General features: G+C 51.1%; 2 protein-coding genes and 1 pseudogene across 2 annotated transcripts; 1 reads left to right on the top strand and 2 right to left on the bottom strand.

Moving 5' to 3' along the window:
• Window positions 1-4797: 4797 nt before the first annotated feature.
• LOC149346794 (uncharacterized) lies at window positions 4798-6024 on the bottom strand. Its single transcript, XM_089541429.1, has one exon. It carries the CDS (start codon window positions 6022-6024, stop codon window positions 4798-4800), a length of 1227 nt encoding a protein of 408 aa, XP_089397555.1.
• Window positions 6025-10611: 4587 nt separating this feature from the next.
• On the bottom strand, window positions 10612-11858 carry LOC149346793 (uncharacterized). The gene has a single exon (XM_089541428.1). It carries the CDS (start codon window positions 11842-11844, stop codon window positions 10612-10614), a length of 1233 nt encoding a protein of 410 aa, XP_089397554.1. The 5' UTR covers window positions 11845-11858.
• Window positions 11859-14077: 2219 nt separating this feature from the next.
• Window positions 14078-15555, top strand: LOC149346792 (uncharacterized; annotated as a pseudogene).
• Window positions 15556-18062: the final 2507 nt, after the last annotated feature.

The raw sequence follows: 18062 nt of genomic DNA, 5'->3' as shown, positions 1-18062 counted from the left end.
ACGTGCCCCGCGCCGCCACACCGCAGACACTGCATCGGCCGCCCGGGCACCACCACGAGAGCCAACTCGCCAGCAACTCGAACCTGGTGGGGCAGGTCGTCTACCTTAATGCCTGGCTTCATCTTTAGGAGCACGGTCCTCGTGGTGGAACCCTTCTCCTTCATGCCAGCGACGCGCCAACGCTCCCGGGTGACCTCGGTCACGTTGCCGAACGCCGCGAATGCCGTACGGATGTCCTCGTCGGCGACGCCGTGAAGCATCCAGTGCAGTCGCAGCTTGACCTGGTGGTCCTCTGGGTCAAAAACGATACAGCGGCGTCCCTTGACTTCCAGCTCCGTCATGGCGGCCAGTTTCTTTGCGGCGTCGGCGCTGCTGAAGGTCACAGCCCACACGTGGTTTATCTGGTACGCTCCCAACGCCACGACGTCGGGGAGCGCACCAACGTTGGCTAGGGCGTCCCTGAAGTCTTCGACCCTGTAGGGTCTCACACGCACGTCCCCGTGCAGAAAAACCGTGTTTAACACAACACGTCCGGTGGGCAGGGTAGGCAGAACGATCTCGTAATCCTTATCTGCGTCGCTGGCGAACCTGTTTCCGCGGCCGGCAACGGCCGCTATCGCCGCTCCGTGGGAGCCCATGATTCTGCGTCCGTCACGCACGGTGGCTGGAAGTAGAATGAATCGAACCCCGGTCTCCCGCGTGACAGGCGGGGATACTGGCCACTATACTAACGAGGAGAGGTGGAAGAGGGGAGCCACCAGTGTTGGCCACGGCAGAGAAGCCTACTGCCCGTGAATGTGCCGGCATGGAGAGGAAAAAAAGAAGAGCTCCCCGTCGGGGAATCGAACCCCGGTCTCCCGCGTGACAGGCGGGGATACTGGCCACTATACTAACGAGGAGAGGTGGAAGAGGGGAGCCACCAGTGTTGGCCACGGCAGAGAAGCCTACTGCCCGTGAATGTGCCGGCATGGAGAGGAAAAAAAGAAGAGCTCCCCGTCGGGGAATCGAACCCCGGTCTCCCGCGTGACAGGCGGGGATACTGGCCACTATACTAACGAGGAGAGGTGGAAGAGGGGAGCCACCAGTGTTGGCCACGGCAGAGAAGCCTACTGCCCGTGAATGTGCCGGCATGGAGAGGAAAAAAAGAAGAGCTCCCCGTCGGGGAATCGAACCCCGGTCTCCCGCGTGACAGGCGGGGATACTGGCCACTATACTTTTTTTTTTTTCTTTCTTTATTGCCGGTCTCCGACAGTGAGCAATAATACAGGACGATACACTAAAACAAAAACAGAAAGAAACAAAAAATGCAGTAGCAGTCAGCTTTGCACTGACATTGTCGCATTAAAATTCCTTCAGCGCTGTCAAGGCTTCTACTTTCGGCAACCACTGTGGTACACACTGAAGCGATTTCTGAACTTCAACAAATCTGGATATACTCTCGCGAAAATACATCCGTGCGGGCCTCGCATCCGGATCACAATGGAAACCGGCCATGCGAGAACGCCATACAGAGTGGAGGCCAGCCAGCATTATGAGGTCAAATGGAATCCCGTCTTCATTATTTACTGCTAGGTATCTAATGCCGTGAGGGTCCAATGGGAAATCCTTTTTGACCGTTCTCTGTAGAACATCCCAAAAGTACACACCTTCCCAGCAATTCAGAAAAACATGGTCTACAGTTTCGGGCTGTTTACATATCAGACAGTCAGCTCCCCACGGTAAGAAAAAACCCCGTTGCTCTAGAAATTTCTTTACTGGCAGTGTTTCCGTATGTAGCTTGAAGAAAAAGGTTTTCATGCCAGGTGTCACCTGCATTCTCTTTACCCTTTTTAAAACATTCTGACCGGGCTGTCCACTATGCAAGGCTCTGTACAATGGTTCTGGAAAAATGTTGTCACATACATCTTTGTACAGTGTTGTTCTTTTCACTGAAAAAAGATAACCATTTGAAAAACGCGTCGACAAAAACCGTATACTAGTCACCACCTCTTTGAAAAATCCTGAAATGGGTCCGGGCATCTCATTTGTGCCAACAATAAAACTAGGCAGCGCACATCTTAATCTAACTTGGCACACTGTGCGCAAAAAAGGATCGCTTGTGTCACGAAAAAACATAAACCTATTTACAAGTTGTCGCACAAAGAGATGCGACAGACTGAGACCACCATCCTTCACCCTTCTGAACAAATTCGTTCGGCTACACCTTTCCCATTGCGATGCCCATATAAAGGTTGCGAACACTCTGTGCAGCCTTTGCACATTCAGCCGCGAGCAGTGCAGTACCTGCATCAGATACCATAGCTTACTTACAAAAAAAAGGTTACACACCGTGGCCCTGGCAAAGAACGATAGAGGAACCCCCTTCCACCTGTCTGCTTTTTCTCGCGTTTCCTGCAGCTGGCTTAGCCAGAGGTCGTCATTGTTTTTGTAGAATTCTAATGGGACACCCAGGTACTTCGCTGGGGTGTTCACCCACGTCACGCCAGCGAATGTGTCTGGGGTCGTCGGCCATTCTCCATGCCAGAATCCCAGGCATTTACCCCAGTTAATTAAACTGCCCGTGAGATCCCGGAAACACTTCACTACTTCAACCGTTGCTGTAATACTTCCTTGGTCGATGCAGCATACGGCGACATCGTCGGCATATGCTAACAGCTTTACTTCAGACGCTTGCAGATGAAACCCACGAATTGAATCATTCTGAATGATAACCAAGCATAGCGTTTCAATGTACAGACAAAATAAAAGTGGGCTGAGGGGGCAGCCCTGGCGCACCGAACGCTTCACCGCAATGGGGGCCCCCAATGACTTGTTTATGATTAGCTGCGTGGTGCAATTTCTGTACGCCATGACCACTCCCTCTTTGATAATCGCGCCGACATTAATATGATCAAGAATAGCGAACAAAATAACATGTGGGACGCAGTCAAAGGCCTTCTCTAGGTCGAGCTGCAGCACAGCGACACAAGCTTTCATGATGTCACAGCACTCAAGCACGCACCGTATCTTATGTATGTTACTGACTATAGACCTGCCCCTGATTCCACATGTCTGGTGGCAACCTACTAGGTCTTTAATCACTGTTTGGAGTCTGCTCGCTAAAACTTTCATTAAAATTTTGTAGTCTACGTTGGTTAAAGAGATTGGTCTGTAATAAGTCACAAGTCTAAGTTTTTCCTCATCATCAGTCTTAGGGATAAGAACAGTGTGTGATGTACTATAGGACTGTGGTAGAGCTTTCATTCGGTACGCCTCATTGAACACTTCCGTGAGCACTGCAGACAGCTTTTCTTTGAAAAACTTATAAAAGGAGGTGGACAAGCCATCGGGCCCAGGCGACTTTCCGTTGTTTAAGTTTTCAATGGCAAGGCACACTTCACCTTCAGTTATTGGTCGCTCCAAAAATTCTCTTATCTGATCGTCCAATCTCGGCATGTGGGCAAGAAACGTCTTTTTAAACCCGTCCAGGTCAGCAGGATGGAACGCAAATAGCGCCTGATAATGCTCAGAGAACTCTCGCCCAATGCCCTCGTTGTCATTCACAGCGACGCCATTCCGCTCTATCTCTGCTATGTGATTTCGTCGGGCGTTTGTCTTTTCAAATTCTAAAGCCCGCTTCGTAGGCACCTCGCCTGCTTTCAGTGAATTTGTTCTCGCACGCACCAGCGCACCCCGATAACGCTCTTCCTCGATCAACTGCAGTTTCTGCTTTAGATTCCTGACGTCATCTATGAAAATACCGGGCGTTTTGCACTCCTCTGCTATCAGTTTCTGCAATGTTGTTCGCAGCTCGGTTTCCTTCATTTTTTCGTGGAAGCGAATCGCACTGGCCCTGTCAATTGCTGTGACTTTAATCTGCTGCTTGCATAGTTCCCACTGCTGACCGAGATTCAGGCTACTGTTTGGATTTAGTCTGTTAATTTCTTCTAATGCTTTTGCTACGAATTGTTCGTCGCCAAGTAGCTTAGAATTCATTTTCCACATGTCCCATACAAAGTGTTTCATTTGTTTCTTTGTTCCTATAGCGCATTTAACCAGGCAGTGATCAGTAAAACACATCGGTACAACGTCGTAACTACGGCACCTCGGGATCACATCCAGAGAGACGTAGATCCGATCCAGGCGTGCGTGGCTAGCACCCTGGAAATGAGTGTACTTTACAGCGCGTGCGCTCTGCAGGCATTCAGCTACATCTGTTAATTCCGCTTCGGCAATGACCTCTGCTAATAAATCTGTACTCTTGTCTCGGAAAGCTGTGCAACTGGTTTTGTCTGCAGACCTAAGCACGCAGTTAAAGTCACCCAAAATAATGAGGCGTTTTTCAGGCATCACCTACTGTCGGACATAGGCAAAGAAATTGTCTTTCCTCCACTGTATTAGGCACATACACACAAATCACCCGATATTCCGCTTCACACAGAAGGAAGTCACACACTATTAATCTCCCAGACGGGCATGACATGATGCTTTGAACAGTAAGACCGGGCAACTTTTTCACAAACAGTACACATCCTGCTGACAACCCAACAGCGTGGCTAACGACGGCGTAGTACCTCGCTGTGAAACGCAGCACCATGCTCGCAGTCTCCCCCTCTCCCTCGATTTTTGTCTCCTGAACAGCTAGAATGTCAATGTCCTTCTCTGTTACCAGCCGATACAATTGACTTTGTTTTCGTTTTTGTGCTAACCCTCTGACATTTAAAGTAGCTACACATAGAGACGGTTCAGGAGCCATTTAGGTTTGCAGTAGGAGGGAGGCCCGGAGCATGGTGCTTACCTTTAGCATCTAGCAAACCGCTAGACGCCTCCGGGGCCGTCCGGTTGGCTGCTGTCGCTTTTCGACGGGGGAGGCTTGTCGGCAGGCTTCCTGTCCACGTTGACGTTTGGTCGCGGCTTGAAGGTAGCCCGCCGTCCTTGCGCCGCTTTCACTGGCGGCTCGTCAACGCTGCCTGCGAGCACCTTGTCGTCGTGGTCCCCGGAGACTTCGTGGGGGCGTTTCGTTGCCGTACCGGTACCCGTTGTAACGGAAGCGCCGTTGACTGGTGCATCCTGTCCCTTAGATGATAGAGGCGGTTGCGCTTGACGACTCGCGCCGCTTTTATCAAGGTCCTGCTGCACCGGTGGTGGACTAGCCACCGGCTGACTGGGACGGTCTGCGCTTGTGTCCTGCGGTCCACCAGCGAGGGCTGATAGTTCTGCCACTGCACTAGGCACCGGCTCACCCGTTCCCTTCGCCGCGTCCTCTGCTTCGGTTGCGTCCATTAAGTGCTCGGTTTCTTCCCTTGCACTCGGTCCCATTGCCGAGGCATACGTACGGATACACTGGGAGTCCTCGTGTCCGAAACGCCTGCAGCTCGAGCAGCGCGGCACCTTGCACTCTCTCCTGACGTGGCCGGTGCCGTGACAGCGCAAGCACTGCATCGGACGGCCGGGTGCGACGACTAAGGCCAACTCTCCTCCAACCCGTATTTGATGCGGCAAGTCTTCAACTGTCATGCCCCTCTTTAGCTTCAGAACGACGGTCCTCGTCGTGGAACCCTTGTCGCTCACACCTTGCACACGCCACCGCTCCCTACTAACGTCCATGACGGTCCCAAACGCCGCTAACGCGGTCCGCACGTCGTCGTCAGCCACACCGTGCAACAGCCAGTGAAGCCTAAGCCTCACCTGCTGATCCTGTGGGTCGATGATGACGCAGCGACGCTTCTTCACGTTTAGTTCCTTAAAGGCCAGAAGCCGCTTCGTAGCCTCCGCGCCATTAAGGGTGACTGCCCACACGTGATTGACCTGGTAGGCTCCCAGAGCCACCACGTCCGGCAGCAAACCAGTCGGCAGGAGGGCGTCTCTTAAATCTTCCACCCTGTAGGGCCGCGCTCGCACGTCGCCTTGCAAAAACACGGTGTTCAGAACGACGTTTCCTGTTGGCAGTTGAGGCAGTATAAGCTGATAATCGCCGTCATCGCTATCGGTGATCCTGTTTCCGCGGCCAGCCAAGGCCGCTATCGCCGCTCCGCCGGAGCTCATGATCCTGCGTCCGCACCGAACGGTAGCCGGAAGTAGAATCACTGGCCACTATACTAACGAGGAGAGGTGGAAGAGGGGAGCCACCAGTGTTGGCCACGGCAGAGAAGCCTACTGCCCGTGAATGTGCCGGCATGGAGAGGAAAAAAAGAAGAGCTCCCCGTCGGGGAATCGAACCCCGGTCTCCCGCGTGACAGGCGGGGATACTGGCCACTATACTAACGAGGAGAGGTGGAAGAGGGGAGCCACCAGTTTTTTTTTCTTTATTGCCGTCTGTGACATGAAAACAAAAATGTACAAATGATAAAAACATCAGCCTAATTCGGCTGACGTATCAGGGCTAAAAATCTTCTCAATGCGACCAGTTCATCAAATACAGTAATCCATTCAGGTGGGTCAGCTTGGGCTCGGTACATTGCTCTCAAGCTCGCAACACTTTCAATAAAGTTTTCGCGCACCGAGCGAACGTTAACATCCGCGTGTCGCACTTGCATCCGTGTCCTCCAGAGACTGTGGAGGCCCAGAAGCATGATTAAATCATATGGTACTCCTGCTTCATTCTGAATTGGCAGGAATCTGATGCCGTAGGGGTCCAGGGGAAAATCTTTTTTGACTGTTCGTTGTAGCACATCCCAATAGAAAATGGGGTCCCAACAGTCCAGAAATACATGTTCTACTGTCTCAGGTTTTTTGCATAAGAGACAGTTTGTGGTCCATGGGACAAAAATCCCCTTTTCGTGCAGCCACGTTTTAACAGGAAGTGTATTCGAGTGCAATTTAAAGAGAGGGGAGCCACCAGTGTTGGCCACGGCAGAGAAGCCTACTGCCCGTGAATGTGCCGGCATGGAGAGGAAAAAAAGAAGAGCTCCCCGTCGGGGAATCGAACCCCGGTCTCCCGCGTGACAGGCGGGGATACTGGCCACTATACTAACGAGGAGAGGTGGAAGAGGGGAGCCACCAGTGTTTTTTTTTTTGTTTATTGCCTGCTTTGACACATACATCACAAGAAAACAAGAGAAGTATACACACACTTAATGGTACATGGCGTCGGTATGGGCTAAAACCATCAACCACACCTTGGCTGACGTAAGGCGCTAACAGCGTTTCATATGGACTAGAGGCTCAATTCTCGGTACCCATTCAGGCACTTGTTTCAGTTTTGTAGGTTTCCAAGAATCTGCCTACAGACTCGCGAAAGTACTCCTGCGCCGGCCTTGCATCGATGTCAGCATGTCGGGCCGCCATGCAGGCCTTCCAAATACAGTGCAATCCCATGAGCATTACTGCGTCAAACGGTACACCTTCTTCATTTTCCACTGCTAGGAAACGAATCCCACGGGGGTCAAGGGGCAGATCTTTTTTCAATGTTCTTTGAAGAATGTCCCAAAAGAACACTCCTCCCCAGCAGTCCAAAAAAACATGCTCGATAGTTTCTGGCTTTCTACATATAAAGCAATGATCACCCCATGGAACATACAATCCTTTCTCTGCCATCCAAGTTTTTACCTCCAACGTTCCGGTGTGCAGCCTGAAGAAAAAGGACTTGGCTCCCGGAGCTACATACATTCGCTTCACACGCTTTAAAACATCGCTGCCTGGATGGGTGCTGTACATTGTTCGATACAGTGGCACAGGAAAAACCAGGTCTGTAAGGTCCTTGTATAGCTGTATGCGTTTTACTTTTGCAAGATATTGGTAGGAAAATCGTGCGCTGAGGAAGTTACAGGAAACCGCAACCTCCTTCAGGAATCCAAAAACACCTCCTGGTATACACTCGGTAGATACCACAAAATCCGGTAAAAGTCTGCTCAATCTGATCTGTACTACAGTACGCAAAAACGGGTCCTTCACATCTCGAAGGAAACAAAAACGGTTGACCACTTGCCTCAGGAATAAATGCGACAAGCCCAGGCCTCCTTGACTAACTCTCCGGAAGAGGTTGGTACGGCTTGTCCTCTCCCATACCGACCCCCACACAAAGATGGCCAATACACGGTGCAACTTTTGTACATTGGCGCGTGAGCAGTGCAAAACACTTAGCACATACCACAGTTTGATAACAAAAAACACATTGCACACAGTGCTGCGCGCAAACATAGACAAGTCCCCTCCTTTAACCTTCTCCGTTCTTTCACGCACTTCTGCAACTTGGCTCCGCCAGTAGGGCTCACTGTCGCGGTAAAACTCTAAAGGAGCACCTAGGTACCTCGCTGGTGTATCAGCCCATTGCATGTTGGCGAAAGTGCCTGGTTTCGTCGCCCAAGAACCGTGCCAAAATCCAAGGCACTTGCCCCAGTTAACAGCGCTGCCGCTGGCATCACAGAAACGCTTAACAATTTCCACCGTTTTCAAGATGCTCTCATTGTCAACGCAGAAAACCGCCACATCATCCGCGTATGCCAACAGTTTCACTTCGGTTAGCTGTAATTTAAAGCCTTTTACGTAGCTGGTGTCTATTATACTAAGGCAGAAGGGTTCGATATATAAGGCAAAAAGTAATGGTGAGAGGGGGCAACCCTGTCGCACGGATCGTTGCACCTCGATCGGTGCTCCTACCGATTTGTTGATTACTAGGCGCGTTGTGCATCCCCTGTAAGCCATCGCGACACCCTCTGTGATAACTGCTCCCACGTTGACGTGTTGCAAAAGTGTAAACAAGATTTCATGTGGTACACGATCGAACGCTTTCTCCAAATCGAGCTGGAGCATTGCGACGTTCATGTTTAGTGCATCGCAGCACTCCAGCACGCATCTCGCCGTGTGAATGTTAGTGAATATTGACCGATCCCTTATACCGCAAGTCTGGTGTGGTCCAACAATCTCTTTTATTACCGTTTGAAGTCTTTTAGCCAGTACTTTCATATAGATCTTGTAGTCGACGTTCGTTAAGCTGATTGGACGATAGGACTTTACTTGCCTTAAAGCGATTGGATCCTCTGTTTTGGGGATGAGAACTGTATGCGTGGCCAGGAAAGAAGGCGGTAGGCGCTTCCGTTCATATGCGTCTTCTAAAAGGTGGGCTATTATAGGGGCTAATTCATTCTTGAAAGTCTTGTAGAATTCGGCGCCTAATCCATCTGGTCCTGGTGACCTCCCTCGTTTTAAGTCATCGATAGCCAACTCTATTTCAGCGACAGTAATCGGGCGCTCTAACACCTCTTTTGAGTTGTCATTAATCCTAGGCATTAAAGCCAGGAATTCTGTCCTGAAGATTTCTAAGTCTACCGCTCTAAGCGCAAATAGACCTTTGTAAAACAGGGTGAAAGCATTTTCGATGTCGTTCTGTTCGTTCAAAATAATGCCGTCTTGTTCAACTTCGGAAATCACATTCTTGCGGGCCCATTTTCTTTCCCTTGCCAGTGCTCTTTTAGTTGGTGCCTCACCGGTTATCTCTTTATCGGCTCTGGCTCGTACAAGCGCACCGCGGTATCGGTCGATATCAAACTGTTCGAGCTTATGTTTGAGCGAACAGATGTCAGCCTTGAACGTGCCTGGAGCTGAGTTTTCTTGATTTATTAGCATTTGCAGGCTCTTTCGTAAGTTCGTCTCATACTTATCATTCTCGTACTTTATAGCGCTAGCTCGTTCCAACGCTTTCATTTTAGTTTTTTGCTTGAAAGTCTCCCATTGTTCGCAAACCACTGTGGCTGTATCATCCTTAATTTCTTCAAGCATACTTGACACTTGTTCCTTGAAAACGTCGTCATCTAAAATCTTCGCGTTAAACTTCCATAACTCCCATGTGAATTTATTTTTATTTTCTTTCTTGTTCTTAATATCAAACCAGACAAGACAGTGGTCGCTGAATGACACAGACTGCACATGGTACTCTCGGCAAAGCGCTGTCAATTCGGCCGAAACGTACATTCTATCAAGCCGGGCGTGACTGGCTCCTTGGAAATGCGTAAAGCGAACGCAGTGGTCGTCTTCCAAGCATTCCGCTACGTCTTCGAGCCCAAATTCATCGATTAAGCTTCGAAGTTCTGCCGTGCTGGCGTCTCTGTACGGTGTATCGTTCGCTTTATCTCGCGCCGCTAAAACACAATTAAAGTCTCCCATCAGTACTAGTTTCCGATCGACATCGCAATAATTTTTGAGTCCCTCAAACATCTGTCGTCTTTCCTCGAGTACATTAGGAGCATACAAGCATATCACCCGCCATAGCACTGAACCAAAACTAAAATCGCAAAGAACCATACGTCCTGCAATATCCGACCGTACGGCCTGCACCTCAAGCCCCAAATGTTGGCGCACAAAAAGAACACAGCCTGCGGATCTCCCAACCGCATGGCTCACACACGCGTAGTAATGTGACATGAAAGGCAGCACCATACTCTCGGTCTCAACATCTCCTTCAATTTTCGTCTCTTGTACGGCAATAATATCTAAATCTTTTTCCGTTGACAACCTATATAACTGCCGTTGCCTCCTCCTCGCACATAGCCCTCGGACATTGATTGTGGCGAATCGCAAAGCTCTATCTGGCAGCGCCATTGTAGTATGGAAGGAGACCAAGAGGATGGTGCTTACCGTTGACAAGAAGCATCCTCAGCGCCAGAACAAGCGCTCGTCCAGTCCCAAAACTTACAACTACGAGGCCGCCGGCAGCTGCGTCGGCGGCGTCGGCGGCGGCGTCGTCGCCCTCGTCGTCGTCCTCCGGTCTGGAGGGATGTTCGGCCGAGGTCGCAACGTCGACCGACGCACGGGAGCTGCTTTTGACGGTGGCTCTCCGTTGACGGGCGGGCCAGAAGATGTGTCATCTTCCTCGACGACTTCGTGCGAGCGTTTAGTCGCCGCGGCGGCGGTGCCCTCGTTTGATGTGCCCATGTTCTGCTCCCCCTCGCTGGCGCTTCCCATCGAGGTCGCGTTTATCTTCTCGTCCTGAACCAACCTCGCCGTCGATGGGTCTTCTGTTCTCTCAGGTGTGCCATTTTCTTCGAGGTTCGGAGTGCCTTGGCGTACTGATTCGCCCGAGGCTTGCTCAGCCGGCTCATTTCCAGCCGTAGCTTTGTCTTCCGACTCCGCCTTGGCTGCTGCTTCAGCATCAGCTTCATCCATTAGGAGCTCCGAGTTATCGTCACTCCTCGCGGGCCCTGCGACGCTGGCGTAGGTACGCACGCACTCGGTCTCGTCGTGGCCAAAGCGACGACATAGCACACAGCGCGGTACCTTGCAGTCACGCCGTATGTGGCCTGTGCTCTGGCATCGCAAGCAGAGGGGTGCCCTGCCCGGCACCACGACAAGGGCCAGCTCACCAGCAATCCTAAGCTGATGCGGTATATCTTCCGGCTTCACACCGCCCTTGAGCTTCAAAGTCACTGTCCGGGTCGTCGAGCTCTTGTCAGACACACCATTCACCCTCCAACGCTCCTTGACCACATCTGTCGCTTTCCCGTACACTAGCAAAGCCGCCCGCACGTCGTCGTCGGGGACGGTGGGCAGCAGCCAGTGCAGTTTCAACCGTAGGTCCTGGTGAGACGGGTCGATGAGAACGCAGCGATGGTTCTTTACTTGCACTTCGTTGTTGGCGAGCAGTCTTTGCACACCTGCGTCACACTTGAAGGTAACTGCCCACACGTGATTCATTTGATACGCCCCCAAGGCCGTAACCTCGGGGAGCAGATCCAAATTCACCAGCGTATCCCTGAAGTCTTCTACTCGGTAGGGCCGTGCTCTCACGTCCGCATGCATAAAAACGGTATTCAAAACCAAACGCCCTGAAGGCAGACTAGGCAAAACAACACGATACTCATCATCCGATGCAGAAGAAAACCTGTTACCGCGGCCGGACACGGCCGCTGATACCGCTCCAACGGAGCCCATTTCACACGCGTCCGTTCGCTATCGCGGCCGGAAGTGGAATCCAAGGCCACCTCTTTTGACCGGTAGGAACAAATTAGCTCGACTAGTTCGCTCCCAATTCGAGCTCCAAATAAAAACAGCAAACACTTTATACTAACGGGAGAGGTGGAAGAGGGGAGCCACCAGGTGTTGGCCATGGCAGAAAAGCCTACTGGCCGTAAATGTGCCGGCATGGAGAGGAAAAAAGATGAGCTCCCCGTCGGGGAATCGAACCCCGGACTCCCGCGTGACAGGCGGGGATAATGGCCACTATACTAACGAGGAGAGATGGAAGAGGGGAGCCACCAGGTGTTGGCCATGGCAGAAAAGCCTACTGGCCGTAAATGTGCCGGCATGGAGAGGAAAAAAGAAAAGCTCCCCGTCGGGCAATCGAACCCCGGTCTCCCGCGTGACAGGAGGGGATACTGGCCACTATCCTAACGGGAGAGGTGGAAGAGGGGAGCCACCAGTGTTGGCCACGGCAGAGAAGTCTACTGCCCGTAAATGTGCCGGCATGGAGAGAAAAAAAGATGAGCTCCCCGTCGGGGAATCGAACCCCGGTCTCCCGCGTGACAGGCGGGGATACTGGCCACTATACTAACGAGGAGAGAGCAGCTGCCGGGTACCTGGCGCCATCTGGCGCCATCAAGGCGCACGAATATTTGTCTTTTTGTTTGCTTCCGATGGCACCTAGAAGCCGACTCATCGAGGAATAATGTCGTAGAGTTAGAAGAGGGTTAAATTTAAGCTATTAAGTATACGTAGCCTGATTTTCTCGGCGCTGAAGCTGACGCGGGCGCCGCGAGGTGGCGGTTCCGCCTCGAAGAATGCCACCTGGCCTGGCAGGAGTACCTCCGTCGCAAGAGGGAGGCACAATTGCTGATCCAGGTGAAAATAGCAGCGTGCAATCAAGAACAATTACACGAGCTCAGAAGAGCGGGTCATAACGCCCCACGGAAGTTCTGGGCCTATGTGTCCTCCTTGGACAGAAAACCACCACCCCATGTGCTACGCGACGCCACCACAGGCACAACCATCACTGATCTAGCACAACACCTTACGGAGCATCTCCAGGGAATATATGGGTGCCATGCCGGGCGGCGTATTCGCCAACTGCAGCCTGTACAGCCACTGCAGCCTGTACAGCCACAAGGCTTGAAACCACGGTGAATTGATCACGGTGACTGAAGATTGTCACAATGGCTTATCTAAAAGGGATAATTATTCCCTAAATAACGCTTAAAAGTGTATACCAACCTATTGTTACTAAGCATGTAATGTTTAGTTTAAATTCAAAACTGATATTCCAGCGCTGTGAATAATCTGTGTAAAAGTATGCAGGAAATGTTTTGAAAACCTTAAACGGCGTTATATGGCACTAAGCATCACGATTTGCGACCTAAAAGGGTAAAAAATTAAGAAATGAAATTAAAAAAAAACAGTAAAATTACAGTGCAGAGAGCGGAGTCGAACGGCCGACCTCCCATACGCAACACGTGGCTCTAATCCACTGCGCCATAGCGGCGATGTCAAGCCGTCGTTCTGAATGAATATTTATAACCAGCCTTAATGGTGGCTGCTACCTGCCGGTGGGCGGCGCTGTCATCGCTGGCTGTACCGGCTGCATTTGGCGAACACGCTGGCGGCCGGAGGAGCAGGCCTGCGATCCAGTGGATACCGCTGCAATATCAACACCGTGTAGTAGCAGTGCGCCCCATCCTCCGACTCGCGGACGGTGACAACAGAGGCGCTAAAGCGGGCCATAGCCCGTGTGGGAGCCAACACCGCACAAGGCTTGGATGGCATTCCCGCTGGCCTGGTGAAATGCCTCGGCCAGGAGGCACGAGAACAGCTTGCAGAGCTCTTTAATTGCCGGCGACCCTATACCTGAGGACTGGCTTCGCGGCAAGGTGTGCCTCCTCCCTAAAAAGGGCGGGGACCGAAGCTCCATCAAGGACTATAGACCCCTTACCATCTCCAGTGTGCTGTACAGGGTATTTGCGCAGGTTGTAAAAGGCTGGATAGTGGCGTGGGCCGAGGCGAAGAACCTACTGTCGGAATTACAGAGTGTATTCCGACAGGGGCGTCGCCTCCAGGATGCGTAGAGATCGCTCGCAAGGAGTCGCGGGGACTTGTGGCGTGCTTCCTCGATGTAAGAAGAGCTTACGACAGCGTCCCCCACGAGCCACTGCTTCATCGAATGGCAGCTATTGGAATGCCATCAGCGTGGATCGGACTGCTTCGCCGCCTATACTGCAGCAGCACAGTCGTGGCTTTCTTTGCCGGTGCCCACTCTGAGCCTGTAGAGGTGCAGATCGGGCTTAAACAAGGATGCCCGATGTCGCCGATCCTCTACATGCTCTACACGGCAGAGCTGGAGCATCGCTTGGTTCGGTCCGGCATCGGCTTTACCCTCCCATACACACAGGACGGCATCCCGGAGGTCTGGACTCTCCCGGGCCTTGTGTTCGCGGACGACATCGTGCTTTTGGCCGAAGATGAGGCGCAGCTACAGCAGCTAGCTGATCTCACTGTCCGCCGACCATCTAGGGCAGCTGGGACTATGCTTCAACGTGAAGAAATCAGCTGTGTTGCGATTCGCGGGCGACAAGACCAGCGTCTCCACGGTGCACCTGCCAAGCAGAGAGCCCATACCGCAGACCTCCGATTACCGCTATCTCGGGCGTCACCATTAGTGCCCAAGGAGGCCTATACGCTGCACACGAGGAGCGTGTACGGCTCTCCTCCCAGCGCGCCTGCTGCATTCTGCGCAGACGTTGTCTGTGGGGGTGTAGTCGATATGTGATGGTGCGTAAGCTGTGGAAGGCCGTGCACGTCCCGGGCCTAACTTTTGCAAATGCCGTCGTGTGCATGTCGGCCTCCACACGTGCATGGCTAGAGCGCGGACAGCACGAAGTTGGCCGAGTGGCCCTGGGGTGCCATGGTCGAGTCGCCATTGAGGCAATCCAGGGCGACCTCGGCTGGTCGTCCTTCGAAGCTCGAGAGGCCAGCAGCAAAATCGCCTTCGAGGAGCGGCTGCGCATGCTACCCGACATCCGCTGGGCGTGCTGAGTGTTCCGGTATCTGTACTTTAAAGGGACCGGAACGCAATGGCGTGCTCGCGTCCAACGGCTGCGCGGCAAATTCGGTTTCCTTGCCCAGACCACCGAGAGCACCGAAGAAACCAAACGCCAACCGAGCCGCAAAGTAAGGGCCCAGGTGCAGGCTGCGGAAGCCGCCCAATGGCACTCCGACATGCAGAAGAAAACGACGCTTCAGCTGTACCGCGCGCATAAAAAGGAAATCGACCCGGAGCAGCTGTACGACAACAGCGGAGGCAGCGCTCTTCTCTTCGAGGCGCGTGCTGGTGCGCTGCGCACACTCGTGTACCGCCGCCGCTTCGACCCCTCCGCCGACGTGCAAGCCGCTATCTGCAGGGGCTGCGGAAAGGAAGAGGAGCTCCCGGAGCACTTGGTGCTTCACTGCGACGGGTTGTCCCCTCCACAGGCAGATGGCGCCACCTTCCCACGGGCGCTGGGATTTGAAGCAGGCGAAGGGGAAAAGGAGGGAGAGCGCGGTGCTAATAGGCGCACACCAACGAAAGGCGTGTCCACCACGAAGGCCCGGCTACAACGATGGTGGAAGATGACGCGGCGGTGTCCTATTCCGCGAACTGAACCGACACAGACGTAGTCGCGGTGCACGTACGTTGTGACTTCTGGTTGCGTGTGCTTCGTTCTTTTTCTCTCTTCGTTCTTTTTTTCTTTCTTTTTTTCTTCGGCTAGGACACGAACTCTGTGCCCGCCCGCTACAAAGGGCAATGGCACAATATCATCATCATCATAATCATCATCATCATCATCACCACCACGGGTGGCTTCAAGGGAACACAGAGAAGCAAAGAGGGCGCAGTTATCTGAACAGGAAATAGGCGAAATATGGGAATCTTATGGACAAAAGAAACAGCAAGTTCAGGTCCTAGTCCAGGCTAAAATGAAGCAGTCCTCTGATAAATGGCTGGCTGAAGTTCGCGAGGCAAATAAAGGGGGGCCAAGAAAATTCTGGAACCATACAAGCTGGTTGGGAAAAACAAATCAAAGAACGCAGGAACATATTATAGATGCCGAGGGAAAATGTTTAGAGGGAGACGATGCTGTGAACTACATTACGTCATTTATAGCTGCGCCTTTTAGCAACGACAATGGGGTAATCTCCCCAAGGGAGGCGGCAACACAGGACAACACAATAGAGAACAGCTTAGAACTGACTAGTCTTAACTGGGAAAATGCGGAAGCGAATATTCCTAAAACCTCATCCGCAGGGATAGACGAAATTCCAACTAAGCTTATTAATGAACTTGGCCCAAGAAGCAAGGAAGCGCTGATAAAAGCATTGAAGACAGTCATAACAAATCCGCAAATTCCGCACAGGTGGAGACAGAGTAAAATGAATTTGATTTATAAAGGGAAAGGAGATAAGATGAACATAAAATTATTCCGTCCGATTACGATGACATCTGTTATGTACAGGCTGGCAATGCAGGCGGTGAAATTAAAAGTGCAGTCATGGGTAGAAGGTAATCGGATACTCGCAGAACTTCAGATTGGGTTCAGAAGGGGTAGGCGCTTAGATGATAGCCTGTTCGTGCTTACCCAATGCATAAAAATAGCAAAGGCGGAAAACATACCTCTGTATTTAGCCTTTCTGGACATAAGCGGTGCATACGATAACGTGAACAGGGAACTCCTGTGGAGCATATTGAAATATTTAGGTATCGGTCATGAGGTAATTGATTTTCTACAGGAAATCTAGCGAGATAATAAAGTTGAAATTACATGGGAAGGGAAAAAAGTACCACAACTGTGGGGGTGCACAAAGGATTAAGGCAAGGTTGTCCTCTATCACCGCTGCTGTTCATGCTTTACGTGATAAATATGGAAAGAAGGCTAGAAGAAAGTAATCTAGGTCATAATCTGTCGTACAGATTAGGCAGAAATGTAGTTGAGCAGCGACTTCCGGGTTTAATGTATGCGGACGATATTGTACTGTTAGCAGATAGCCAGGAAGATTTACAAACTTTGGTTAATTGCTGCGGAGACGAAGGAGATGCTCTAGGATTCAGTTTTAGCGCAACTAAATCAGGTGTGATAATTTTTAACGATACAACTCATCAGCTGCTTACAATACAAGGCCACAAAATACCCAAAGTGGCCGAATACAAATACCTCGGGATATGGCTAAACGAAGGGCAGATATACACGGAAAAGCATGAACAGGCTCTTAGGGCAAAAGGACGAAGAGACGCCGGGATAATGAAACATAGGGCATTATGGGGGTACAACAAATATAAAGTACTAAGAGGTATTTGGAAAGGAATAATGGTGCCGGGACTTACTTTCGGCAATGCGGTTCTGTGCTTAAGGGCAGAAGTTCAGTCGATATTAGACGTAAATCAGAGAGCTGTTGGAAGATTAGCACTAGGCGCCCACGGCAAAACCACAAACGAGGCAGTACAAGGGGATATGGGCTGGGCATCGTTCGAAGCACGGAAAGCTAAGAGTAAAATACTATATGAAGAACGCCTGAGGAAATTGGACGATAACAGGTGGGCAGCTAAGGTATTTAAATCTTTATACAGAAAGAGCGTTGACTCACAGTGGCGGAAAAGAACTAGAAAACTAACCAGTAAGTATGCCGGTCATGATGACGGAGAAAGAAAGAGCATTAGACGACAGGTTAAAAACGCGGAAGTTAAAAATTGGATGAATTCAATGGAAAAGAAACATAGTGTAGAACTATATCGATACTGGAAAAGACAGATCTGGAAAGAATTTTTCTATGATAACTCAAGAGGCAGTGCCCTATTTTTTGAAGCTATGTCAGGGTGTCTTAGAACGCGCAGCTACAAGAAGAAATTTAACGATGAAGATGACACATGTGCAGTGTGTGGTAGATCTGTGGAAACAATTGAACACCTCATAATCAAATGTGATGGCATCCATCCGGATGTCGATGCAGGCACAGTCACTCTTCCTGAGGCTCTAGGGTTTAAAGATAACAATGGTCATGTAAATAAATCTGCAGTGGAAGTTAGCAAAAAGCGATTGGAGAATTGGTGGCTGAAAAGCAGAGATGTGGCATAAGGTTAGAATTGTAGGAAACCGTAGGTAAAGTTGATGGCGAATCTTAATGAGAATTGC

The sequence above is a fragment of the Amblyomma mixtum genome, chromosome 4 (genome assembly GCF_055824585.1).
Source record: "Amblyomma mixtum isolate Tamu chromosome 4, ASM5582458v1, whole genome shotgun sequence".
In the NCBI taxonomy this organism is placed as follows: domain Eukaryota; kingdom Metazoa; phylum Arthropoda; class Arachnida; order Ixodida; family Ixodidae; genus Amblyomma; species Amblyomma mixtum.
This window is presented reverse-complemented; position numbering and strand designations above follow the sequence as displayed.

Coding starts and splice junctions, on each gene's coding strand:
- LOC149346794 (XM_089541429.1), bottom strand. CDS start 6,024: ATGAGCTCCGGCGGAGCGGCGATAGCGGCCTTGGCTGGCCGCGGAAAC.
- LOC149346793 (XM_089541428.1), bottom strand. CDS start 11,844: ATGGGCTCCGTTGGAGCGGTATCAGCGGCCGTGTCCGGCCGCGGTAAC.